General features: G+C 49.8%; 2 protein-coding genes across 3 annotated transcripts in view; both read left to right on the top strand.

The window, feature by feature from the left end:
* The window catches only part of MED26 (mediator complex subunit 26), a 40,847-nt gene extending 37,922 nt beyond the window's left edge, over window positions 1-2,925 (top strand). For both annotated transcript variants that reach the window (XM_025293771.3, XM_025293773.3), the window contains one exon: window positions 202-2,925. In XM_025293771.3, coding sequence (XP_025149556.1) covers window positions 202-1,854 — 1,653 coding nt within the window. In that variant the 3' untranslated portion in view covers window positions 1,855-2,925. The remainder of the gene's footprint in view (window positions 1-201) is intronic.
* Window positions 2,926-5,179: 2,254 nt separating this feature from the next.
* SLC35E1 (solute carrier family 35 member E1) lies at window positions 5,180-23,876 on the top strand. Its single transcript, XM_006057966.4, has 6 exons — window positions 5,180-5,641; window positions 6,042-6,112; window positions 8,405-8,542; window positions 9,570-9,695; window positions 20,133-20,378; window positions 20,840-23,876. The coding sequence occupies exons 1-6, from the start codon at window positions 5,215-5,217 to the stop codon at window positions 21,068-21,070; spliced, it is 1,239 nt and encodes a 412-aa protein (XP_006058028.2). The 5' UTR covers window positions 5,180-5,214; the 3' UTR covers window positions 21,071-23,876.
* The last annotated feature ends 2,595 nt before the right edge of the window (window positions 23,877-26,471 follow it).

Raw genomic sequence — 26,471 nt, 5'->3', positions numbered from 1 at the left:
GAGAATTTAAATGTCACAAGGGACCCAAAATCTTCGTAGGTTTTGTGTCTGGGAGACCAGTGGTTTAGGGGGCCTGTGGGGTCATTACAAAGATACGGAGCCCTTCCCCCAGCTCCATGGGAAGCTCCATTTCTGCCCCAGCTCTCTTTTCATGGGGTGTCCCTGTCCTAAAAGCGTGTCATTGTGTCTCTCTGGCTGTAGGAAACCCGCCTTGGGAAGCTCATCAACGACGTCCGCAAGAAGACCAAGAACGAGGAGCTCGCCAAGCGGGCCAAGAAGCTGCTGCGGAGCTGGCAGAAGCTCATCGAGCCCGTGCACCAGAATGAGGCTGCGCTGCGGGGGCTGGCGGGTGCCCCCGGCTCGGCCAACGGCGGTGCCCATAACTGCCGGCCAGAGGCAGGGGCGGCCGGCCCGCCCAAGAGCGTCCACGACCTGAAGTACCGCAATGACATGCCAAGGCTGTGCGGGCAGCGGCTGGACAGGTTGGGCAGCCGCAAGCGCAGGGGAGACCAGCGTGACCTTGGTCACCCTGGGCCACCTCCCAAGGTCTCCAAGGCGAGCCACGACTCCCTGGTACCCAACTCATCCCCGCTCCCCACCAATGGGATCAGCGGGAGCCCCGAGAGCTTCCCCAGCCCCCTGGACAGCAGTGGGCACATGGGCCCTGAGGGCAACCGCTTGGAGCACGGCGAGAATGACAAGCACAGTGGCAAGATCCCCGTCAATGCCGTGAGGCCGCACACCAGCTCCCCGGGCCTGGGCAAGCCCCCCGGGCCCTGTTTGCAGACGAAGGCTGTGGTGCTGCAGCAGTTGGACAGGGTGGACGAGACTCCAGGGCCCCCCCACCCCAAGGGGCCACCTCGCTGCTCTCTTGGTTCCCGGAACTCACGGCACGAGGGCTCCTTTGCCCGGCAGCGCAGCCCGTACACGTACAAGGGCTCCCTGCCCAGCCCTTCACCTCGGCCCCAGTCGCTGGATGCCACACAGGTGCCATCACCGCTTCCGTTGGCCCAGCCGTCCACGCCCCCTGTGCGGCGACTTGAGCTGCTGCCCAGCGCAGAGAGCCCCGTGCGCTGGCTGGAGCAGCCAGAGAGCCACCAGCGGCTTGCAGGGTTGGGCTGCAAGGCGGGGCTGCCGCCGACCGAGCCCCTCCTGCCCCGGGCAGGCTTCTCCCCAGACTCCTCCAAGGCGGACAGCGATGCTGCCTCCTCCGGTGGGTCAGACAGCAAAAAGAAGAAGAGGTACCGGCCTCGTGACTACACGGTTAACTTGGACGGGCAGGTGGCTGAGGCTGGTGTCAAGCCTGTCCGGTTAAAAGAGCGGAAGCTCACCTTTGACCCCATGACGAGACAGATCAAACCTCTGACCCAGAAAGAGCCAGTGCGGGCCGACAGCCCCGTGCACACGGAGCAGCCCAGGACAGAGCTGGACAAGCCCGAGGCCAAGGCCAGCCTCCAGAGCCCTTTTGAACAGACGAACTGGAAGGAACTGTCGCGCAACGAGATCATCCAGTCCTACCTGAGCCGGCAGAGCAGCCTGCTCTCGTCGTCGGGCGCACAGACCCCGGGCGCTCACCACTTCATGTCCGAGTACCTGAAGCAGGAGGAAAGCACTCGGCGCGGGGCCCGGAAGCCGCACGTGCTGGTGCCTCATGGCCCGCCCACGGACTTCCCCGGGCTGAGCCGCGAGGTCACCCGGGACGATCTGGACAAAATCCAGGCCCACCAGTGGCCAGGGGTGAACGGGTGTCAGGACACACAGGGTAACTGGTATGACTGGACGCAGTGCATATCGCTCGACCCGCACGGCGACGACGGGCGGTTGAACATTCTGCCTTATGTCTGCTTGGACTGACCGGCCCTTCGGGCTCTAAGTGCATTCCCACCTTGCAGTCAGCCAGGGAGGACGGGCGCCAGGGCCCGCCGCCTCCAGTGGTTGGGAATCCAGGGGGTCCGGCCCGGGGCGGGAGGGAGGGGGCGAGAGTCTCTAGGTCTCTCTGCACTCGTCCCTCTAAATTCTCCTTTTGTGAAATGCTGCTACCAGTTTACTAACAAAATTGCAAAGGAAGGACCGCGTGAAAGGAAGGCCAGCAAAGTGAGTTCAGAACTCTATAGCAAACCAGCTATAAAAAGTGTTAGTCTCCCACCCCAGAAGAGGTGCGGACGCTTCCCAGCCCTGGTGAGCTGGGACCTCAGTTGCAGGCAGGCACAGAAAACCTGTGGGAGAGGTTACCTTTAACACAGCGACAGAAGCACGCATCTCATCTTTGCATTTTCTGTTTTTAACATGGCCCTAAGCGTCTGAGGCAGTGGACAGTACTGCAGCCTCGGTTTGCACCCCACTGGCCAGCTTTCCCATCACGGTGCCTCAGCTGTAGCGAGCTGCTGGCATCAGGCAGGCCGGCTGGCCACCCAGTTCAACCCATGCTCCCTGGGCGTCCACACATTTGTATCTGGTTTCAGTTACAGCCCAGTTTTTAAAGAAATGCTGCAGAAATTTGTTTTCTAAAGTTTATTTTGCCCCCTCTTCCATCTGACCACCAGACGAGTAACTTGCCTTTTGTTCTTCCCTCTTCAGTTTCCCCTTCCCACACATATCTAGAAAAGTTCACCTTTCTAGAGTTCCCTTCCCCTCAAAACACAAAAGTAACCGCGGGTGCTACTGGTGTGTAAGCTGTACTGTTGGGCGAGAAGAGACCTGTCTGTATGCTGGAAACACTCATAACCATTCCTTTAGATTCGTTTGCCTTATGGTTATTTGTCATAAACGCGATTTGCAAAAACAAGGAGCCTTAGTGAATGTACAGTACCTAGACTTCTGTGTTCTCAGGACGCAGAAGGGAGCAACTTTGCTATTTGGTCCAGTAAGTGGACACCTTGTGATATAAATGTGGAAATAAAAAAAAAAAAAAAACATTTGCACAAACCAGTCTGAGAATTGTTTTTTAATTTGGTCCTTTATAGCCACATTCATCCTTTCTGGATTCTGGATTAGCCAAGACAACCTGGACCCCATATCCAAGGTTCAGGCCCTATAGCTAGCCAGGCTGTGGGGAGGTGGGCAGGGCAGTCACCAAGTCCAGCCTATTAGCCTTCTGCATGGAGACTCACCTCTACCTTGCCTTTCATTCATTCAGGGTCACAATGCCTCTCCCACCTCCAGAGTCACCTGCTAACTCTGGGTGACAAAGTCGGAGAGGCCACATCTGTCTCCATTACAGACCTCACTTTCCCTAGAAACAGCTTTGCCCTCCCAAGCAGGCTCCACAACCCAGGTCTCAAGTGACCTTGTCTTACCCCTGAAATATTTGCAGTTCTTCATTAACTATAAAGTGATGATCTTTTAATTCTTCTCCCTCATCTCTGAAACCATAAGCTTTGGCTTTCTATTTTTTTCAGTCTGGAATAATAAGTCATCTTGACCATATTTACTTGATGTCAGATGAAGAATCAACTCCCCCTTTAGAGGAGCAACCGCACCAGGCAAATCAGGAGGTCCAGAAACATGCAATCAACCCAGAGCCACAGTTTCAGAGCCTTGGGGAATTCTGACATAGCCCTGGTGCAGGGCATACCCTCTCCTAGAAGAGGGTGAAGTAGCTTTGAGGGCAGTCTAAACTCTGCCCCTGCCATCTGCCACCTGTATGGAGCTGGGCTAATCACTTTTCTCCTATACACCTGTCCCCATTTGGGAGATATAAATGATACCCCAAAGCTGTGAGGATTAAATTATATGATCCAAATTTAGCCGGGGGGGGGGGGGGGGGGGCCAAAAGCTTGTCATCAGGACCATTTGTGCTGGGGAATAACTAGTTTCCTCAGTCCACTGTGCCTGTTTTCTCACATGTATTGTGGCCAGCTGACATGTGGGTATCCTGAGGATGACATCCTCCCGACAAAGGATCAGAGGCACAGCTGGAAGCTATTAAGGTGCAGGATGGCGCCCCATGAGCATCTCCTTTGCTCAGACCTGGGCTCTGAGGGAGGTCAGTGCTCCTTAACCCCCTGCAGGCCCCACCTCCCCTGTGTCCGAGTATCTAGTAAGCCCTAGGGTACAGATACTGCCTGACTGAGAACACAAGGTTAAGCTGTGACTTCCCATCAACATTTTGCGGATCAAGTTGGGTTGCCACTTTTTAATTTGCCAAGTAAAGATACAGTAGAAGGAAATTTTTACACTCCCTATCGCCCCCAAAGTTGGAAGTACATGATTTTTGAAACAAAGTCCTGCAGTGTAAGATCATCTTGCTGAAAACACCGCTTTGTTTTCCGTTGCGGCTTTGGGCTGCTCTATCCCAACCGGTCCTTGAGCATCAGCAGTAGGGGTCAGCACCACGCCCCTCCCCCCTGCAGATCCCTAGAGACAGGTGCCCGAGGGGGTTGCCATTACTGCGACTCCCAAACTTGCCAGAGGACCCATGCCACGTCGCTTCCCTTCCCTGGGCTTCGCTCCATCAGTCGGTGAAATGAAGACAGTAATACCGCACAGCGCATTCCCAGAACGTGCTCCAGGGCGCTCTGGGCTGGTCCCTCTGTTGGAGTGCGGCCACGGGAGTTCGCTCCCGGTTTGCAGAAAGAATTTAGCCCATGGAGAGGTTTTCACCATTCGGTTTCTCTTCCCGAAAGGTCTGGTCTTTTACCTTTGTCTTCCGACCATCAGGAATCTGGCTGGAGGGCGCCAATGAAGGGCGGATATCGAGGATTGACCCGCGAACTCGATCGCCCGCTCACAGACACCGACATAGCGGTCCTTCCCGCCCCTCCTGTCTGTGCTCCGGGACCCAGTTAGGTTCCCTCAGGCCAGCCCACTTGGAGAAGGAAATGGCAACCCACGCCAGTGTTCTGGCCTGGAGAATCCCAGGGACGGGGGAGCCTGGTGGGCTACTGTCTCTGGGGTCGCACAGAGTCAGACACAACAGAAGCGACTTAGCAGCAGCAACAGGCCTCCCCACTACTCTCAGAGCCCTTCGGGGCTCACGGTCCCCTTTCCTTCCGCTTCCGGGACAGACCCCGCCCTCCAGGAAGCCCATCGAAAGGAGGGCGGGGCCTACGTTCGCTACGTGGTGGCGGGCGCGTCGGCCGGCGCGTGGCGGTGACGGAAGCGCCGGTGGCTAATAGGCAGCCGCGTTGGCTGGCGCTCCCGCCCCCGTCCTGCCCCGCCCCCGCCCGGCGTCGGGCCGTCGGACAGGCGGGAAGGGGCGGCCGCTCGGGAAGGATGGCGGCGGCGGCGGCGGTGGGAGTGGGCGCGGGCGCCGGGGGTTCGGGAGCCGCCGGAGGCGGCGGCGGGGGGGCGCGCGAGGGCGCGCGGGTGGCAGCGCTGTGCCTGCTGTGGTACGCGCTGAGCGCGGGCGGCAATGTGGTCAACAAGGTGATCCTGAGCGCCTTCCCGTTCCCCGTGACCGTGTCACTGTGCCACATCCTGGCGCTGTGCGCGGGGCTCCCGCCTCTGCTCCGGGCCTGGCGCGTGCCCCCGGCGCCGCCCGTCTCGGGCCCTGGGCCGGGTCCGCATCAGTCGTCCGGCCCGCTGCTACCGCCGCGCTTCTACCCGCGCTACGTGCTGCCGCTCGCCTTCGGCAAGTACTTCGCATCAGTGTCCGCGCACGTCAGCATATGGAAGGTGCCCGTGTCCTACGCGCACACCGGTGGGTGCCCAGGCTGGCCTAGGGGGCGGCGGCTGGCGCACGCCACCTGGGGCTTTGACGCTTGGGTCGGAGTGCGCCGGCTGGGGTGCCCTCGACGGCCTGGAATGTCGGGCTGAGAAGTCCGTTTCAGTCCAGAAGGCGCTGGAGGCCGCCAAAGCTTTTAGCAAGAGAGGGACACGCACAGGGGTCTCCGGGAGGGAAGGGACTGAGAAGAAAGCTGGGAAGTGAGCAGGGCGGATCAGAAGTGTTGGGTTCGGGGAAGGCCCACAGAGAAGAGCTGAAGTGGCTTGAGGGGCAGCCAAGCCTTCCCACCCCTCCCCCCCAGTGGGGTTGGGACAGGTCCCAGAGTGGGTTCTGGGACTAGCGCAGCTCCCTGAATGCCCCTACCCTCTCTTTGCAGTCAAGGCCACCATGCCCATCTGGGTGGTCCTCCTGTCCCGGATCATCATGAAGGAGAAACAGAGCACCAAGGTAACCTAGGAGGGCTCTGGGCCGGAGGGGGCCCCAGAGGCTTCCCAGCTGTTGCTGAGCTGGTGACGTGGTCCAGGTTCCTGGTCTGCAGGCTGCCTGGCTTCCTGTCAAATAAGGAAGTCATCTTCTAGACCTCTGGTGGCTCTTTTGCTGCTAACGTTCTAGAATCACCCCCGGGGCAGTAGCGAGTGGGGTGTGTGTTCCTGAGTTGTTTCTGATGTGTGGCCTGAGGATGCTGCTGCCCATCTCAGATCCAGCCTTCCTCCCTGTTTGGATTCCCATCTTGGGGTTGCTGGTAGGCAACTTGGATAACTTGGTCCCATCTTGACCAGACCACCCCCTCCAGTGGAATGAGGGTTGGAACATCTGACTCCTTGCTGGAACGGAACTCTGACAGAGTTTTACATCTTTGTAAGAGATAGTGGTCAGGCTCAGGATTTCTGGGGTCAGAAGTGAGAAGCTAGTCAGAGGAATCTGATTTTGGCAAAGCCCAGCAAAGTCTTCGAAATAAAAACAGCCAGGAATTGTGAATGTCTGGAAATGGAAGTGACGGCAGCCCGCAGAGCCCAGGGCTGCGTGGGGAAGATGCTCTGGGCACAATCCAGGGTATGTTCGAGATGCCAAGCCAGGGTATTTCCTGGCTTGGAGTGAGAGAAGCTGTGGCTTCAGCCAGAGACAGCCTTGCCCTGTGTCCTTAAGTGGAAGTGGGATTCCTGTTGTCCCAGCTGGAATCCATTTCATGCTGGACAGAGCGCCTCTTCTCTATGTGGTTGGTTTCTGGCATCCTGTATTTTATGTAACTTAGAACGGCAGTGCCCTGGATCAGCTTATAGAAATGGGGCCACCCCTGGCTGGTGTCTGCTTTCGGTCAGTCTTGTCCCCTGCCAGATCTGATGTGCCCTGCAGCCCACCCCCAAGGTGCTGTCAGATGTCCTGGTCTCCCCAGGTCGGAGTTGGCCAGGAGGTGTGTGTCTTGCCTCTCTCAGTATCACACTGTGTTTATCAGGTTTCCTGTGGTAAGGGTCATTGTACCCAGCTTGGGCAGGGAGCCAGAACCTTTCACAGGGAGGAGAGACAGGGGAATGGCTTAGGCAGGAGACTAATGATGATGATGACAGATTAAGTTGTGGCCCCACCCTTTCCAGGTAAGGCCGGTGATCATTTCATCTTGGGGAAAGCAATGAGCCTTCAAAAGGAAGAGCCTGAGGACCAGCCAGTAGCGAGGGGCAGGGATTCTGGACTTCAGAGCTCTCTTACCCTGTGTATGTGGGGATGGGGGTGGAGCTTCACCACCCCCTCCCAAATCTCTGAAGTATTTTTTTGTTTGTTTGTTTTTAATCTCTTTGTTTGTTTTGGCCATTCTGTGCCGAATGTGGGATCTTAGTTCCCTGAAGAGAGATCAAACCTCAGCCCCCTGCATTGGGAGCAGAGTCTCAATCAGTGAAGTCCCCAGAGTGCTTTATGAGTATCCTCTGTAGGGGAAGGATGAGCCAGGAGTAAGGAAAGCCAAATGTTGGGGATGGACCCCATTTCTCTGGAATTTGGGAGCCTATTTAGCCGTGAGAGTTCCAGGGACTTTCCAGGCCCAGAAATGCTTGAACCTTCTGGAAGACCCCGGTCACAGCACTCACTACTCGTTCTTGGAGCCAGCAGTTGTTGGGTGCCCGCTAAGTGCCAGGTGCCAGCACAGAGCAGTGAACAAAGAGCTGCCCTAAAGGAGTGCAGGGATGCAGACGATGTAAAGGGTGCTTCTAGTGGGTGGAGAGCGCTGTTCCCAAAACACACAGCTGGGCAACCTGACCGTGTCTAGGGGGCACCGGGTCAGTGAAAGTTCTTGGCCTTTGTGAACTGTGACCCCTGAAGGGAAAGGAGATCTCCAGCTGAAGAAGGTGTAGGGGGAGTGTCCTCACCAGGGATAACTGCATGTTGGAAGAGTGCAAAATAAAAGGGACCCAGGAAGCCCATCAGAGGCTTACAGTTTCAGATCCTGGTGTTGGTGGCGGCAGCTGGGTAGATCCTGTTAGGACCAGCCCTGGCTTGTGGCTGTTAATGTAATGGGGGTGTTGGCATGGCTGGGGCGCCCACAGTGACACGGCCCTGCCCTCGGGTACTCTGAGAACCATCTGCCTCTGCCCGACTCCCCAGAATGTCACGGTCCCAGCTAACACCGGCATGCAGAGTGGCAGGTGGTGCCCCTCTGGGGAGGAGAGAGCAGTCGGGCCCCCCTCGGGCGTCAGCACTGGGCGGCCCAGCTCCGCCCGGCCTGGCGGCCACTGCTGCATCCTCTCACAGGTGTACCTGTCCCTCATCCCCATCATCAGCGGCGTCCTGCTGGCCACCGTCACCGAGCTGTCCTTCGACATGTGGGGGCTGGTCAGCGCCCTTGCGGCCACACTGTGCTTCTCGCTTCAGAACATTTTCTCCAAAAAGGTACTGGGACACCGTCCAGGGTGCACCTGCTGTTTCTGGGGTGGGCGGGTGGCGTCTAAGCAAGCAGCCAGGTAACAATTTCTTCAGTGTTGGGACAAAAACATCCTGTCGCCTTTCTGCTGCTTTTCTATTGTTTTGTTTTATAAATAGCTTTATTATCATCATATAGGAAGCTGACTTACATTCAATGTGAAAAAATAGAGAAAAGCGCAGTGAAAAGAAATCAGAAATTTTATTGAGCACCTACTGTGTGACAGGCGCCTTAGTAGGTGCTGGGGACCAAGACTCAACAGAGACCTGCCCCCTGGCTCAGGGTTTCCTCTTTCTTGAGGAAAGCCACAGTATTGTTCCCTACTGTTAATGCTAGGGGTTTTTTCCTGCATGGTTTTTAGAGTTGCAATATTACACATACTTTTAAAGTTTTGCTTTGTTCATTTATTATTTTAACATTGCATTTTCCCATATCATTAAAAATTATTGCTCCTAACTCATAATAATCACATTCTTCGCAGGTACCATAATTAACACAGTTGGTTTCCCTATTGCACATGCAGATTATTTCCAACTAATCCCTACAAATAATACAATTTATGAACATCTTTGTGCAAAACATTTTTCTGTTTCTCGGGTTATTTCCTTTTGATGAGTTTACCATTCTTGGGTCAGAGGGTATGAGATATTTACAGCTCTTGATATACTTTGCCTGCTTGTTTTCTGGAACTATATACCAATTTAGACATGAACCAGCACCATTTCAGAGTGCCTGTTTCACTGTAGCTTTACCAGCAATTGAGTGTTGCTGGGTTTTTTTGTTTTGTTTTTTCTTTCCTTGGTCCTTTGCATATGAAACACGGTGCTTGTTTTGGTCATGGGCAGCGTGTCTCGTCATGGGTGCACTTGCAGGTTTGGCAGTCAAGGTCAGATACCAGGGATAATGTGCAGCCACCATGTTTTGGGCCTGGGTAAGCGGAGCCCCTCTTGCCACTTATAGTTACAACCAGCCTTTAAAGAGGTTTTCTCTCTTCAGGTATTAAGAGATTCAAGAATCCACCATCTCCGGCTGCTGAACATCTTGGGCTGCCATGCCATCTTTTTTATGATCCCCACGTGGGTCCTGGTAGATCTCTCGGCTTTCCTGGTCAGCAGCGACCTGGTGAGTTGGCCTGTGCCAAGAACATGCCCTTTTCTTAGCTGGTTCCGAAGTAGGTACTTTGTCAGGGAATTACACCTCTGTGTTGACTGAGGCATCGGGCCTCTGACCGCCATCCCTTTTAGCTCTCAGCTCTTTGATGATTCAACATTGCGTGCAGTCAAGGAAGTCGGCTTCTTACGCGTTTTCTTCTCAGTTGTGCTAGATCCCAGCTGCTGATAACTGCTGCATTTGTGCCAGTGCATTCAAGGAAGAAAAAATGCCAGCACAGGCAACTTTCCCACCCTGACGGTCTGGTTCAGGTCTCACTTAGCCTTTTAGAAACTCTGCTTGCACTGCTCAAGTCCTTTCTTGGTGTCATCTCTGTCTGTACTGCCATTGACTCCAGATGTACCCACAGCTCTCTGAGCTGAGCCCAGGAGAGAGCATCTTCCCACCCACCGCCTACAGGACCAGCCTCCAGAGAAGGTACTGGAAACCAATGCAAGCAGTAGTGATAAGGAGGTGGGCATGGTTCTTCCTGGTCTGAGCTGGATGGAGTCAATGTAGGGCTTAATGAGGTCTGACTGGATTCTTTTGTTAAAGATCAGTGTATCAATTCTTATTTGTAAAATTTATTTTACTTTTTGCTTCGCTGGGTCTTCATTGCTGCTTGGGCTTTCTGTAGTTGGAGCAAGTGGGGACTGCTCGTGATTGCAGTGCCCAGACTTCTCATTGCAGTGGCTTCTCTTGCTGCAGAGCACAAGTTCTAGGTGTGTGGGCTCAGCAGTTGCCGCTCATGGGCTTAGTTGCTACACAGCTATGGCCTTTTCCTGGACCAGGGATCAAACCTGTGTTCCCTGCATTGGCAGGTAGACTCTTAACCACTGGGCCACCAGGGAAGTCCCTGCACTACACCATCTTATCATACGAGAGACTTGAGCATCCTTAGATCTGGGGACTTCTGAAACCAGTCCCCCACAGGTACTGAGGGCCAAGTGTGTTCATTCCTCCACCCTCCTTATACAAATAGTAACTTTTTAGATATTTTAGATATTTAGAAAAGGTAGAAAAGGTTCTCACTCAGTAACGCCTCCTGGGGGTCGTTCCGTACTGGCCCGTCAGGCCCTCCTTCCTCTGGCTGCTGCTTCGCACTGCCTGTCCGTCTGGCGTCAGCGCTGCTACGCTGCTCTAACGCACTGGTGTCTCTGTGCACACTCACACACAGGCATGTGTAGATTGTGTTCTGCTCTCTCCTTGCTCTCTGCTTTGCTTTCTCTTGCATTTAGGACATTTTTTGATTTTCTTTTAGTAATAAACTTACTTCCATTGCCATTGGTAATTAATCTCTTTTTCTCGTCGAGGTCTTTTTTTTTTTAATCTTTGACTGGGCTGGGTCTTTGTCACCAGACGCAGGCCTTCTCTGGGTGCAGTGAGCAGGGACTTCTCTACTTGTGCTGTGCAGGCTTCTCAGTGCAGTGGCTCCTCTCGCTGCGGGCCATGGCTCGGGGGTGTGCAGGCTGTAGTAGCTGCCAGCTCACAGGCCCTGCATGCACGCTCCATACTTGCGGCATGTGGACTTGGCTGCCCCACGGCACGTGGGCTCTTCCCGAACCAGGGACTGAACCTGTGTCCCTTGCATTGGCAGGTGGATTCTTAACCACTGGCCCATCAGGGAAGCCCTGAAGCCATATATTGTTTGCCTTGATGGGACCCTTGTGCGTTTGAACAGCAGCCCTAGCAGCGCACAGTAGCCCACACTGCTGCCCCCTGAAAGTGGGCTTCCTAGCGGGGCTCCCCTGCCTTCCCGTGTCTTCCCACAGCAGCCAGGTGAGTGAGGTGTGTCCTGCTGCTGTGCTCCACAGTGGAAGGGAGAAAGCTCAGGTTGAAGACACATCATCTGGGCCTGCTACTCACCATGTTTCCAAGAATCAAAGGCTATAGCAGACAGTTCCCAGACATATCCAGACCTGCTGGCCAACAGCCCAACTGTAGCCAGATATGGATTTCCAGACTCTGCAGCAGGTGGCCCAGTTTTAAAGCTTGAACAGGATGGGTGAAGCCAGTACTTGAGAACTGAAAAGTAAATGGGAACAGGCAGGCTGATGGAGAAACCAGATTACAAAGCACCACTGAGCCAGCTGTGGGTTTGCTTTCTTCTGCCTCCTGGGTCTTCAGCCTGGACCTAAAGCATCTGGAAACACAGAAGTGGGCACTGGGGGAGGAAGAGAGTGAAAAGCCCTCTTTACTGGCTTGCTGAGGGGAAAGGAGATTTGTGGTGCTCTGAGAGCACGGGGGGAATCCTGTTTCTGTTTCCTTTGTCCTCTCATGTCCCAGGCCCCCAGCAGTCCCGTTTGGTGGTGGCAGCAAGGTCCCATAGGCACCTGAGATGCTGAGGTGGGAACCTCCCTCTGCAGTCGCAGGACAGGATTAGCCCCTGTTGCACTTTTTTTCTTTTCTTCATCCTCCCACTGCTTGGCCCCGAATGGAGGTAGAGTTGTAGGAAGGAATCAGAGTGGGGTTATTAAGTCCAGCTTTCTAACTGGATAATTGAAAGAGGGAGACCTCAGAAACCAGAAAATACCAAGGAGACATGGAAAGAAGGAACCTGGGGGAAATGATCTCATAAAACACCATAAAAGAGACTTCCCTGGTGTTCCAGTGCTTAAGACTCTGCACTTCCACTGCAGGGGACACGGGTTCAATCCCTGGTTACGGAACTAAATCCTGCATGCCATGCAGTGCAACAACAACAACAACAACAAAAGACAAAAAAGGCAGAGCCAAAATGGAAAAGCAAGCAGAAATCTGAAATTCAGTTAAAGTTGGAAAGACAAAGTTACCATTTTAAAAATAAAACAACAAAATCCTGAGCTGCACATGTGAGGATCTGATCCTAACAGCACACAAAGACGGAACAGTCTGCTGCCCGGGCCGTGGCCGACCGCTGCGTGGCACACTCGGGACGGGCTGCATGCCGCTGAGAGGCTTGGAAAACAGATCTGGTGCTGGAGCCACAGCCCACCGGAGGCTGGTCAGGCTTGTAGCCTGAACCTAGCTGAGTCTGCTAAAGCCAAGTATCAACATTATCCATGGAACCTACAGTCGTATGGAGAAGGCGATGGCACCCCACTCCAGTACTCTTGCCTGGAAAATCCCATGGGTGGAGGAGCCTGGTGGGCTGCAGTCCATGGCGTCGCTAAAAGTCGGACACGACTGAGCGACTTCACTTTCACTTTTCACTTTCATGCATTGGAGAAGGAAATGGCAACCCACTCCAGTGTTCTTGCCTGGAGAATCCCAGGGACGGGGGAGCCTGGTGGGCTGCTGTCAATGGGGTTGCACAGAGTCGGACATGACTGAAGTGACTTAGCAGCACAGTCGTATAATATTCTATATGTCCAGGATATAATCCAGAATTACTGGGAATACAAAGAAACAGAAAAATTTCAAGTCTTATGAGAAAAGACAATCAATGGATGCCAGTACTGGGATGACCCAGATATTGAAATTATTGGACAAAGCCTTTAAAGCAATTATTTATAATCATGCTCCAAGAATGTTCTTGACACAAATGGGAAGAATAGAAGACAGAACCAAGTGGAAATTTCAGGATGGAAGAAACAACTTAAACTCACTGGATGGTATTGGCTGAACTCAGTAGCAGAATAGAGATGACAGAGGGAAGTCCGTAACTTGAAGATAAGGCAGCTGAAGGTATCTAGTTTGAGCCACAGAAAGAAAATGATTCAAAGACAAAAAAAGCTTGAAAACAGAAAAAGGATGCATTATTTATAGGAGAACAGCAATTTGGACAATTGTGGGTTTCTCATCAGAAACCATGAAGTAGAATAACATTCGTAAAGTACTAAAACTAAAGAATTGTTAACACGTAATTTTATATCCAGCAAATATAGAATTTCCAAAATCACTGGGTCTATAGAAGATCAGGAATAAAGAATTGAACACCACTATCAACCAACTGGAAATCTCATTGACATTTGTAGAATATGTTACCCAGCAGCGGCAGCATAGACATCTTTTCAAGTGTACATGTGGAAATTCACCAAAATAGATCATATTGTATGTCAAAAAAACCTTAAGAGAACAATTAAATTAAAAGTCAATAACAAAGAAGTAACAGGAAAATTTCCAAACACTTGGAAACTAAACAGCACATTTCTAAATAATCCATGGACCAAAGAGGAAGTCTCAAGGGAAAAGAAAAAAAATTTTAACTGAAGCAAAACTGACCCTTCCAAAAAAGAGAGAGGGATAAGACAGTACAAATAATCAGGAATGAAAAAGGGAGCAGTACTGCAAAACTCACAGAACTTACAACCATAAAAATACTACTGACAACTCTACACACATAAAATCAATGACAGCTGAAAGAGACCAGTTCCTAATAAACCACACAGTATCAGAATGTACCCACTCCAGATGAACAAGATAACCTGAATCTTATAACTATTAAAGAAATTGAAGTCATAGTTTAAAGCCTTCTAGAAAGAAGTCATCAGGCCCAGATGGTTTTATGGGTAATTTCTACCAAACATTTAAGGAAAAATAAACACCAGTTCTGCACAATCTCCTCTGGAAAACAAGAGGAAAAGAAGACTTTTGGTTCATATTAACAAACCACAAAAAGGACAGATATCCCTTGTGAGAATAGAGGCAAAAGTCCTTAATAAAATATTCAGTTCAGTTCAGCCGCTCAGTCGTGTCCGACTCTTTGCGACCCCATGAATCGCAGCACGCCAGGCCTCCCTGTCCATCACCAACTCCCGGAGTTCACTGAGACTCACTTCCATCAAGTCAGTGATGCCATCCAGCCATCTCATCCGCTGTCATCCCCTTCTCCTCCTGCCCGCAATCCCTCCCAGCATCCGAGTCTTTTCCAGTGAGTCAACTCTTCGCATGAGGTGGCCAAAGGACTGGAGTTTCAGCTTTAGCATCATTCCTTCCAAAGAAATCCCAGGGCTGATCTCCTTCAGAATGGACTGGTTGGATCTCCTTGCAGTCCAAGGGACTCTCAAGAGTCTTCTCCAACACCACAGTTTAAAAGCATCAATTCTTCAGCGCTCAGCCTTCTTCACAGTCCAACTCTCACGTCCATACATGACCACAGGAAAAACCATAGCCTTGACTAGACGAACCTTAGTTGGCAAAGTAATGTCTCTTCTTTTGAATATGCTATCTAGGTTGGACATAACTTTCCTTCCAAGGAGTAAGCATCTTTTAATTTCATGGCTGCAGTCACCATCTGTAGTGATTTTGGAGCCCCCAAAAATAAAGTCTTGACACTGTTTCCACGGTTTCCCCATCGATTTCCCATGAAGTGATGGGACCGGATGCCATGATCTTCGTTTTCTGAATGTTAAGCTTTAAGCCAACTTTTTCACTCTCCACTTTCACTTTCATCAAGAGGCTTTTTAGTTCCTCTTCATTTTCTGCCATAAGGGTGGTGTCATCTACATATCTGAGGTGATTGATATTTCTCCCAGCAATCTTGATTCCAGCTTGTGTTTCTTCCAGTCCAGCGTTTCTCATGATGTACTCTGCATAGAAGTTAAATAAGCAGGGTGACAATATACAGCCTTGACGTACTCCTTTTCCTATTTGGAACCAGTCTGTTGTTCCATGTCCAGTTCTAACTTGCTTCCTGACCTGCATACAGATTTCTCAAGAGGCAGGTCAGGTGGTCTGGTATTCCCATCTCTTTCAGAATTTCCCACAGTTCATTGTGATAAAATATTAGAATCAAGTAAATAATAAAATATTAGAATAAATCAAATGCAGGGATATGTTAAGAAACATACACTATGAAAAGGTGAGATTTAAATCAAGAATGCAAGGCTAATTCAGTACTTTGAAATCAATCAATGTAATCTACTGTAATAGCCTAATAAAAAACACATAGTCATACCAACTCATGCAGATAAGGCATTTGACAAAATCCAACATCCAGTCATGAGTTTTAAAAAGTCAACACACTAGAAATAGAGGAAACTACCTCAACTTGACCAAAGCCATATATAGCTAACATAATGATGAGAAATTGAAAGTTTTTTCCCCTAAATTCAGGAATAAGGTAAAGATGTTCACTCTCAACAGGCCCATTCCCCATGATACTTAACATCGTAGCCAGAGCAATAAAACAAGGTAAAGAAATAGATTTGAAAGGAAGAAATAAAATTCTTTTTACTCAACAAAATCTTATACTTCTTACATTCAGCTATAAATCACTACTTAAATTTTAACTTTAACTTTTCTGCTGGGCAAAGGCATTAATGAAAAAAAGTTGAGAAACTGTCTCCCTGTGTGTATATATTTGGAGATAGACAGATACTTATAGATATTAAAATTTGTTTAATAAAAGCTGATTGGAAATTTTACATTGACTGGCAAGAGAACTGAAATAGCTAAATAAGTTTGAGAAAGAAGAACAGAGTTGGAGGAATCACGTAATTTTAAGACTTAGTATAAAGCTATGGATATTGGTGGAAAAAGACGTCCGTCAGTGAGCAGATAGCTTGAAAGTATACTCACAGATACGGGTGACTGATTTTTTGCAAAGGTTCAAAGGCAACTCCATGGAGAAAGGATAGTTTCTTTAACAAATGGTGTGGGAGCGAATGAACATCCATATGCAAGATCTGAGCCTTGACTTCAGCCTCACACATTACACAAAATTTAACTCATAACGTATTCTAGGCCTAAATATTAGAGCAAAAATGGTAACCTTTAGAAGAAAACATAGAGGAAACATCTTCATGACTTGGAAATAGTTTGTAGACATTACACCAAAAGCACAGTCCATTAAAAAAATAAAAATTGCTAAATGGGGGCTTCATCAAAGTTAAAGGCTTTTGCTTCCCAAAATACTACTAAAGAAAGACAGGCTACAGACTGGGAAAAAAATACTTGCCACTGAGATACTGACAGAGGACTTGTGTTCAGGATATATAAAGAACTCTTAAAACTCAATAGTAGTTTAAAAATAGGCCAAAGACTTGAATTTCACCACTGAGATTGTACAGATGTGAAATATGTTCAACATTATTAGTCATTAGGGAAAAGCCAATTAAAACCATGAGGAGATTGCGCTTTGTATCTGATAGAATAGCTCCAATGGAAAGTACTGACTGTACCGTGTTTGTCAAGGATGGGGCACAGCTGGCATTTTCCTGTTGTTGGAGCAACTGCAAAATGGCACAGCCACTCTGGAAAACATTTGGGAGTTTCTTCTGAAGTTAAACATACACTGACCACACATCCCAGCAGTCTCACTCCTAGGTGTCTAGAGAAATGGAACTCAGGTTCACATAGAAGCCTGTACACAAATGTTTAGCAACTCTGTTTATGCTCACAGAGTATTGGAAACAACCCAGATGTCCTTCAACAGGTGAATGGAGAAAGAAACTTCAATGCGTTTGTACAGCAGAACATTTCTCAGCAATAACAAAGGTACCAACTGTCATCCCTTACAAGCTGGGTGGATGTCACAGCCATTATGCTGAATCAAAGAAACCTGTCTGAGAAGGTTCCATGCTGCATCTTTCCAGTTAGAGGACAGTTTCCAAAAGACAAACCTATCGTGGAGAACACCTCAGTGGTTGCCTGGGGAGGGGAGGGAGGGTGCACAGAGAAGCCCTGGAGAGAGCCATGGGGTGATGGAGCTGTTCTGAACTCCGACTGTGGTGTTGGCTACACAAATCAATATATGTGTGTTAATACACATGGAACTATCCACCAGAAGGAAGAAACACTCAACTTTTTTGTATGTCAGTTCTTTTAAAAAGCTGGATTGGCTTGGTTGCTTTGCAAGCAGGCTGCCTTGTAAAAATAGCTTGTAAGTCCCTGTGGGTCACCTCAGGGAAGAATTCCTGGGGGAACAGGCCAGCTCACCCTGAAGGTAATTCTGAGCAGGTCCCTACTTGGATCTCCCTCACTTTTAAGAGGACTGTGTGATCCTTCCCTATCAGAAGGTGCTGGAGATATAACCAGGCCACTGCCCGAGGATTGCTGAAGCTCTCTTCCTGGCAAGGCCACTAGACCCCACTGTCTGAGAGATCCAGCTGTGTCCTCCTGTGTGAGAGGCCAGAGCAGTCTGGGAATTGGCCTGATATCAGCCCAGGCTCTTTGAAGAGTCTGTGGTCCTAATGTTTGCTAGTTGGTGTTTCTTCTGTTGTTCAGCCAGTCAGTTTTGTCCAGTTCTTTTGTGACTCTGTGGACTGCAGCACACCAGGCTTCCCTGTCCTTCACCATCTCCTGGAGTTTGCTCAAACTCATGTCCATTGAGTTGGTGATGCCATCCAACCATCTCATCTTCTGTTGCCCTGTTCTCCTTCTGCCTTCCGTCTTTCCCAGCATCAGAGTGTTTTCTGATGAATTGAGTCTTCACATCAGGTGACTAAAGTATTAGAGCTTCAGCTTCAACATCAGTCTTTCTAATGAATATTCAGGATTGATTTCCTTTAGGATGGACTGGTTTGATCTCCTTGCTGTCCATGGGACTCTCAAGAGTCTTCTCCAGCACCACAGTTTGAAAGCATCAGTTCCTCAGTGCTCAGCTTGCTTTGTGGTCCAATTCTTACATCAATACATGACCACTGGAAAAAATAGAGCTTTATGTCTCTGCTTTTACTGTGCTGTGTAGGTTTGTCATAGCTTTTCTTCCAAGGAGCAAATGTCTTTTAACTTCATGGCTCTGGTCACCATCTGCAGTGATTTTGGAGCCCCAAGAAAATAAAGTCTGCTACTATTTCCCTTTTTTCCCCATCTATTTGCCATGAAGTGATGGGACTGGGTGTTGTGATCTTAGTTTTTACTTCTAGGCCCCCTTTATTATGGTGGCTTCATTCTGGCGAGGGTTGGATGGTAAAATTTTGTTTTTTAAAATTTTCACTTCCTTTTTTAAAAATTTTATTTATTTTATTTTTGACTGTGCTGGGTCTTTGTTGCTGCGTGCAGGCTTTCTCTAGTTGTGGCATGCCGAGCTTCTCGCCACGATGGGTGCTCTCATTGCACAGCACTGGCTGTAGAGCATGCAGGCTTCAGTTGCTCTGCAGCATGTGGAATCTTCCTGGACCAGAGATTGAATTCGTGTCCCCTGCACTTGCATTCTTAACCACTGGACAACCAGGGAAGTCAGCAACTAAAGTTTTGATGATAACATCATTTTCTGTTCGTTTGGCTTGGGATTGTTTTAAAGCACTTTCAAAACCATGATTGCATTTGGTCCTCACAGCAGCAGTGTTGTACAGACTCATCAGGATCCATCTTCCCCATTGCAGAGATGAAGCCAGAGAGGTTGTGCAGCTTGCCTGGGGACTCCCAGTGATGGGGCAGACTAGAGCCTTGGGCTCTCAGCCTTGTGGGGGGACTTCTTCACACACCCAGAGGCTGCCACCCCAGGACCTCCCCATTTGCTACAATGCAAAATGTCTCCATGGTTTGAATGTCTGTGTCCCCCTAAAATTCATAGATTGAAACCTAAACCTTACAACATGATGGTGTTTGGAAACAGGGCTTTTTGGATGTGATTAGGACATGAGGGTGGGGCCCATCATGAATGGGATTCATGCCCTTCTAAGAGACCCCAGAGCTTCCCTGGTGGCTCAGCATCAAGAATCCACCCACCAGTGAAGGAAATGGGAGTCTGACCCCGATCTAGGAAGATCATATGCCATGGAGCAACTAAGACCGTGCACCACAGCTCTTGAGCCTGCACTGTAGGGCTCACAAGCCCTAGAGCCTGCACGCCACGACAAGAGAAGCCACCACAATGAGAAGCCCACATCCTGGAACTAGAAAGTAGCCCTTTCTCCCTGCAAGTAGAGGAAAGCCCATGCAGCAATGCAGACCTAGCACAGCCAATAAATATATAGATAAAATTATTTTTAAAAAGAGAGAAACCCCAAAGAGTTCCCTTGCCAATTCTGCCCTGTGAGGACGCAGTGAGACCCACTGAACCAGGAGGGCACTCACCAGATATGGAGTCTGCCAGCGCCTTTATCTTGGACTTCAGCCCACAGAACTGTGAGAAATCAACATGTTTTTGGTAACCCCTTTGGCCTGTGGTACTTTGTCATAGCAGCTCAGACAGGTGATGTCCAGTATGTAGACCCTGCTCTGCCAACCCAGAGCCCCAACCCTCCCTGCCCAGGGACAGGGGAAAGCTCTGGTTCATGTCCTCTGCACCCCTTAAGTACCTGATGTCCCCCCCGAACCTCCACTTCCCTGGCAGGAACGGTGGTGATTATTATTACTGTTGTGCCGTGCAGAGCGTCGTGAAGGACGGAGGCTGTACGTATAAGCGCCTGGTATCACAGCATGGCCTGCCTGGGCCTGCTCCCCCACCGGGAGTGTGGCCCCCGAGAAACCACTGTGTGTCACCCCCCAGGGCGGGCGTGCTGTTCTGACCGCAGTGTTGCTCTCGCTCCCCCGTCTCTGCAGACCTATGTGTCCCAGTGGCCTTGGACGCTCCTGCTCCTGGCCGTCAGCGGCTTCTGTAACTTTGCCCAGAACGTCATCGCCTTCAGCATCCTCAACCTCATCAGCCCTCTGAGCTACTCAGTCGCCAACGCCACCAAGCGGATCATGGTCATCACAGTGTCCCTGATCATGCTGCGGAACCCCGTCACCAGCACCAATGTCCTGGGCATGCTGACGGCCATCCTTGGAGTCTTTCTGTACAACAAGGTTAGTCTGGGCTGGGGGAGGCTGTCCCCTTGACACCCAAGGAGGCAGCAAGCGTTGGTGGAGAGGATGGAGCTTCACCAGGAACTGAGAGGCAGGGGTTCCAGCTCCCAGCTTTGCCACTGCCTGGTTTACGGTCTTGGCTCTGCTCCCTCCACCCTGGGCTTCCGTTTTCCCTCACAGATGTCCCAGGCTCACGCCTCACTCTGTTTTGGCTCAGTTCTACCGCAGCTCTATTGGGAATTTCACTCCTTCTTGCGAAGGTTCTGTGTATTCCCATGAAGCTGTGGGTGGCTGACAGGGAGGGCCGTCCCATTAACCGTTCAGTGAGCGGCCCCGCCCCACTCGGGTGCGCTTGTGTCACCCTGAAGGCCTCTTGGCCATGAACCTCGAGCCCCCGCTGTGTCCTCTGAGTGCGTCCCAGGCATGAAGCTGATGGCGTCACTGCTCTTTTGACTTTGCAGACCAAGTATGACGCGAACCAGCAAGCCCGGAAGCACCTCCTCCCCGTCACGACAGGGGACCTGAGCAGTAAGGAGCACCACCGGAGCCCCCTGGAGAAGCCCCACAATGGCACGCTCTTCCCCCCACACAGTGACTACCAGTACGGCCGCAACAACATCTTGACAGATCACTTCCAGTACAGCCGGCCGAGCTACCCAAACTCATATACTTTGAACCGATACGACGTGTAGAGCCTAGCGAGCTGGGCAGGACGTTCTGCCAGTCCTCCCCTCCATCCCCGCCCCCAGCAGCATCAGAAACTCCTGACCACCAGTGAATGTACAACCCAGCCACGGGGGGATGGTGCGGAACCAGCAGAAGACCCTGGGGTCCCTGGCCCCCACTCCCGCCCAGGGGCAGCAGGAAGCAGACCCTGCCGGGGGGACCACCCCTGAGCTCCGGTGTTTCACGCCTTTCTTCCTGGAGCCTTGTCTTCTGAGGGCAGCGTCACTCTGGAAACCTTGGCTAGGTTTTTATCTTTCCATGTAGACTTACTTCCCCAAGTCTGTTCTTCAGAGTTCTTTTTCTGCTTTCCAGCCAGGACCCTCTCTGGAAAGGACACAGACCTCAGAGCGGGCGAGGTGTGCTTTGCAGGGAGGGTGGCAAGGAAAAGACCCTAGGGTGGTGCTTTGTGACTGGTCACTTTCTCAGGCAGGCGCAGGACTGAAGCAGGTGTGGAACAGAGGAGTGCAAGGGTTACGAAAACCTCTCCAGCCACAAAGGTGGACTCAGCTTTGGGTCAGCCCCATGACGGTTTGCAATTCTGGCCAACGTCCCTCAGTGCAGAGCAATTGCAATTAGCATTGAATCCTTACAGCCTAATTCTCTGACCCGCAAGTCAGAGTTGGTGTGCCGACCAAAAGGGAAGGGCGGCTGCTGACTCCTGACTCTCTTCCTTTGCTGGAGTGGAGCAACCCTCCTCTCGGAGCAGCGAGAAGGATCATTCAAAATCATGTTCAGCGTTTCAAGCTCAACCACAATACTCATTTTGTTCTCATGAGCCTTCAACACTCTGTGCTTAACAGGGTATCTGGTGAGATGTTGGTTTTATGAGGATCTTGCATTTTTCTAGGGCATATTTTGTAGTCGTCTGTGTTTTTCGCCTCGGTCCCCCACCCCTCATCCCCCTCTTAGGGGATGCAGGATGCATGCAGATTGGCTTATGGTTGGAAACGCCTTTGGTTTTTAAACGTTTAAAAACAAGAAAGGTTGCTGGCGATGCCTGTCTCAGCACATGTCTGCATTTAGTAGGAAGGAATGAAGTGTTCTGAAGCGCTTTTCTAATGACCACAACCTCTGAAAGTGAGATTAATCAAGAAGGTCATCTCCATACTTTTGTGTCAGAGCTTGGCGCTCTGATTCCGTTAGCTGCTCTAGCGGTGTTTCCGTCAGGATCTGAATCATGTCCCAGGGAAGGGGCAAGCACCAGGCTAAGATTTGGTTTGCCAAATCAGTCTTTGGTCAAGAAGTTTGGGTTTTAGCAGAATCACATCACCAGGAAGATTATGTGAGCTCCGAGGGTAACCCGTGTGCTGAGGTCCAGGTTGGGACACTGGCATAAGAGATTGTGGCCTCAGAGAGGACCCTCCCTTGACTGCTGGCTGCCTTCTTCCTTCTGCCCTGCACCTAGCCTCTTCAACAGGCACTTGGCTTGATCAGCAGATGGGACCTCGGGTCACCTTTTACCTTCTGGCATGTGAGATGGTTCTCTGCTCCGAGAGGAAGTGCCAACCGTAGCTTATGCTTGACTCCTGTTTGTTTTTGATAATTGGAACTTTGTACCTAGAGGTTACATTTTGTCGCTCCTGGATGGGCCGCTTCTGGAGAGGTCATGAGGTCGCCTTCTGGCTTGTATAGTACCACTGGCCTCAGGAGAATCCATTTGGCGTTGGCTTGCTTTTTCCTTACTTTGGCCTCAAGTTCTGAGACTACGTTGTGCGAAACAGGAAGGGGCCGTCCTCAAGGATGTTTTCATGAACATGCTGAGTGCCTTCACCAGAGGCAGGAGTTGGACCTGCAGTTGGTCCACAATAAACGGAGATAATTTTGCATGGCAAAGAGCTTACAGTAACTGTCTTTATGATAGGAACTGATTCCTTGAACATAAAATTGAACTCCAAAATGAATTACGCTTCTCTGCAGGTTTAATGAAATTTCTGAGGTTGCTGAAATTTGTGTATTTGTTTTTCTAAAGCAAGATCTGCTGGTGAGGGGAAATACCTGACTGGTTTCTTTACGGTTTATAAATGAATAAACGAATATTTAGTTCTGTACATAAATCTACAGTGAGTACATACACTGGAATGAGACAATCATATTCGATCAGATCAGAAGACAGACATACTTTTGAGACTTGAAAGTTCAGAGTGGACGTTGGACTCCTGAAGGTTGGTTTTCCAGCCACTTGCTGCCCTGGCTCAGCCCCCACTACTCCTCCTCTCACATCCACATTTGCAGTTGGGTGGCTTCACCCTCCTCCCTGCTGGGGTTTGTAACAGCAAATTTAGTTCACCCATCCATGGTGTGGTCTGCAAAACTAACTCGAACCCAACCCCTTCATTTTACAGAAGGGGAAACTGAGGCTCAGAGGGCATTTTTAAATAGTGTTTGTTCACTATCTTGAGACTCAGTGTGGAATTTTTAAGCACCTTATTTTAAGTCATTCATTATTTGGGAAAATCAAACCCCTGTTACAAAGGAGAGAAGTCAAACAGGTTCAAATGAAGAAGCACCTGGAATTTCTGAACTCTGCTGTGCATTTAGCACGCATCGTACAGCAGGTCCTGTGTTATCACTGGGACATAACCAGACCTGGATCCCTTAAGGTCTAACAGCCTTAAGGCAGAGAACATTAAATTATTGAAGAATCTGAAAATCGTGAACTCTTTATGTCACTGTGTTTTCAGGACTTTTCATGCTATAGACTGTTCTGCGGGAATGATACTGTGTATATTCTTGGATGGCATTTACCAAAAATAAATGATGGTCTCCAGGGAATTAAGATTGGCCCCAGTTTGTCGGTGAAGGGCCCCTTCTGAGTCGTCAGTCATCAGCGTGTCCAGCCACAAAATGTGTAAGAGGCAGAAAGAACACACCAACTTGGTTCCCACATCCAGGTATATTGCAACCTTTTTATTTTTTCTGAGCCCAAATTTAGATGTGTGATTTATGGATTTGTGAGACAGTAGGATAAAACTAGAAATTACAGCATCACAGTTAATGATGTGTCTTTATTGAACAAAGTAACATGGAAAATCCAAGAATGTTGCAACAGCTGTGCTTATCCAGCATCTGTGTGAAGGAATAATAGTGAGTACCTGATACATGTGGGCTTTTCATACACAATCCACAAACAGTTACCCTTTGCCTTGCTACAGATGAAAATGGGGCCCAGAGGGGTTAAGTAATTTGTCCAGGATGACACAGGTACTGCAGTCTGCCTCCAATCCCATTTCCCCCCATATCACTCAGAAACCACTGGCAACAGAGAATTTCCTTTCATCGCAATGGATAGGTAAGTTTCTTCTAAAACAATTGCCTACATCCTTCTGTTCAGTGATTTACTGAGTGCTTAGGTGGTGCCCAAAACAGGAAACAAATAAGCCTCCTGCCCTCTGAGCACTCAGCTCAATTTCTAGATGTGTGACTAAGGAGCACACAGGTGCTGTGTTGGAGGTGGGGGAGAAAATGCTAAAGTGCAGGGTTATTTGAGGGGCACATGGGGATGTGCTGACATGCATTTTCAATTCATAGAATATTTTATCCACACATTTTTTATTACATATGTCTCATTTAACTATCAGAACCCAAAAGGCAGATATTAGCTCCCTTCTACAGAGGGAAATGGCAACAGAGAAAGTCAGGCTGGGCCCACTGAACAGGGCTGGAACCCGAGTGTCAGACTCCAAGCCCAGGGCCCTTTGCCCTGCAAAACAGCCTCAGTAAGTGAGCAGTTTTGCTTTTTGTCACCTTTGCCTCACACAGTCAAAGATATATCCTTTCATTTCACTCGCCCGGGCCCCCTGTGACAGGAAGACCCGGAGGAGCCCTGACGGCCAGGTGACCACGCAGCTCGGCAGCTGTCTGCCGCAGTTCCACGCGTTGCGCCGCGTCTCATGAGTCAGGCAGAGCCAGGTTCAGGGATGGCCTCCTTGCTCGGACCCCAGAGCTGGAACCCCTCTTCAGAGATGTCCTCTCCCGGACACTGGAATCTTCCTTTGTCACCCCAGGGCAGCTCCTTTGTGACCAGAGGTTGTTTTGGTGACAGGCAATCAGGCCCAAGGAATGCTCATTGTCTAGGACTTGAAAGGATCTTAGTTCCCACAAGACTTTCTTCCTGCTATGCCTTCAGCTTGTTGACCACACAGCGTTCGGTTATTGCAGAAGATGAGGCTATAGCCACACAAAGCTTTGGCTTTATTGAAACCATGGATCTAGATGGGCCTAGATTTCCTCAGTCAGCCACTACTTTTTTAAATAACTTATAGTCTATATATAATTTTTTAAGTTTGGAAAAAAATATTAAAGCCAAAAGATTACCTATATACAGAGGTCAAAAAGAAAGAGACAGAGAAAACAACTTGTTTTATATAGATATAAAGGTGCTTGTGAACAGTTTATCTCTGAAAAGGTACACAAGAAGCTAGACATAGCCATTGCCTTTAAGAAGGATAGATGTACTTTCTTCAAAAGTGGCATATTGCCCATAATATTTTGTAAGCTGCGTTTTAGTAACACTTCCTCATGTTACTAAATATTCTTCCTTGATTCTGTGCCTGCTGTATATGGTATTAGAGGATGTGCTACAATTAACCAACCCCTATTGCTGCATCTTAAGTACTATTTTAATGGGATAAGTTTGCAGTGCACGACGCTGCACACGCTTCTGATCTAGGATAAATTCCTTCCAGCACATTTGCAGGACCAAAATGGGCACGCATATGGGTCTTAAATTCTTGCCTTTTTGTTACATGGTCCCCTCAACATTTGCAGGACCAAAATGGGCATGCATATGGGTCTTAAATTCTTGCCTTTTTGTTACATGGTCCCCTCAGCAAGTTCATCTCACCACGGAGTGTGCACTCTACTTGTTTTCTTAAAGAGTTCTGTTTCTAGGTCCTTGAAGATCATCTCTGTCTGCAGCAGCCTTGACTTCTCGCAACTCTCTCCTGCTTTCTCCTGACAAGTGGATTCTGATTTGGCCCACTGAAATAAGCCTGGGGGAGGCTTTGTAATGCTTAAATTTTCAGTCTCAGCTTTTTAAACACTATGAGATGAATGTATGACACAGTGGTCAAGGGTATAAACCTTTTTGGTGGCAGCTGAGCAACATCAGCATTGAAAGTGCAAACTCTCTGACCTCAACACCTGTACACAAGCTAAAACTTTTAACAGTGGGTTAAAAGCATAACCAACCCAAGAGACTCCAGAGACTGGCTTCACTAAGGTATGGTAAATCCACACCACGTTGTCCTATGCAGTCATTAAAGATGACCCCATGGGAACTTCCCTGGTGGTCCTGTGGTTAAGACTGCACTTCCACTGCAGGGGCACGGGTTCAGTCCCTGGTAGGGGAACTAAGATCCCACATGC

The sequence above is a fragment of the Bubalus bubalis genome, chromosome 9, assembly GCF_019923935.1.
Source record: "Bubalus bubalis isolate 160015118507 breed Murrah chromosome 9, NDDB_SH_1, whole genome shotgun sequence".
Taxonomy (NCBI): Eukaryota; Metazoa; Chordata; class Mammalia; order Artiodactyla; family Bovidae; genus Bubalus; species Bubalus bubalis.
Note: the sequence above shows the minus strand (reverse complement) of the source record. Positions and strands in the feature narration are given on the sequence as shown.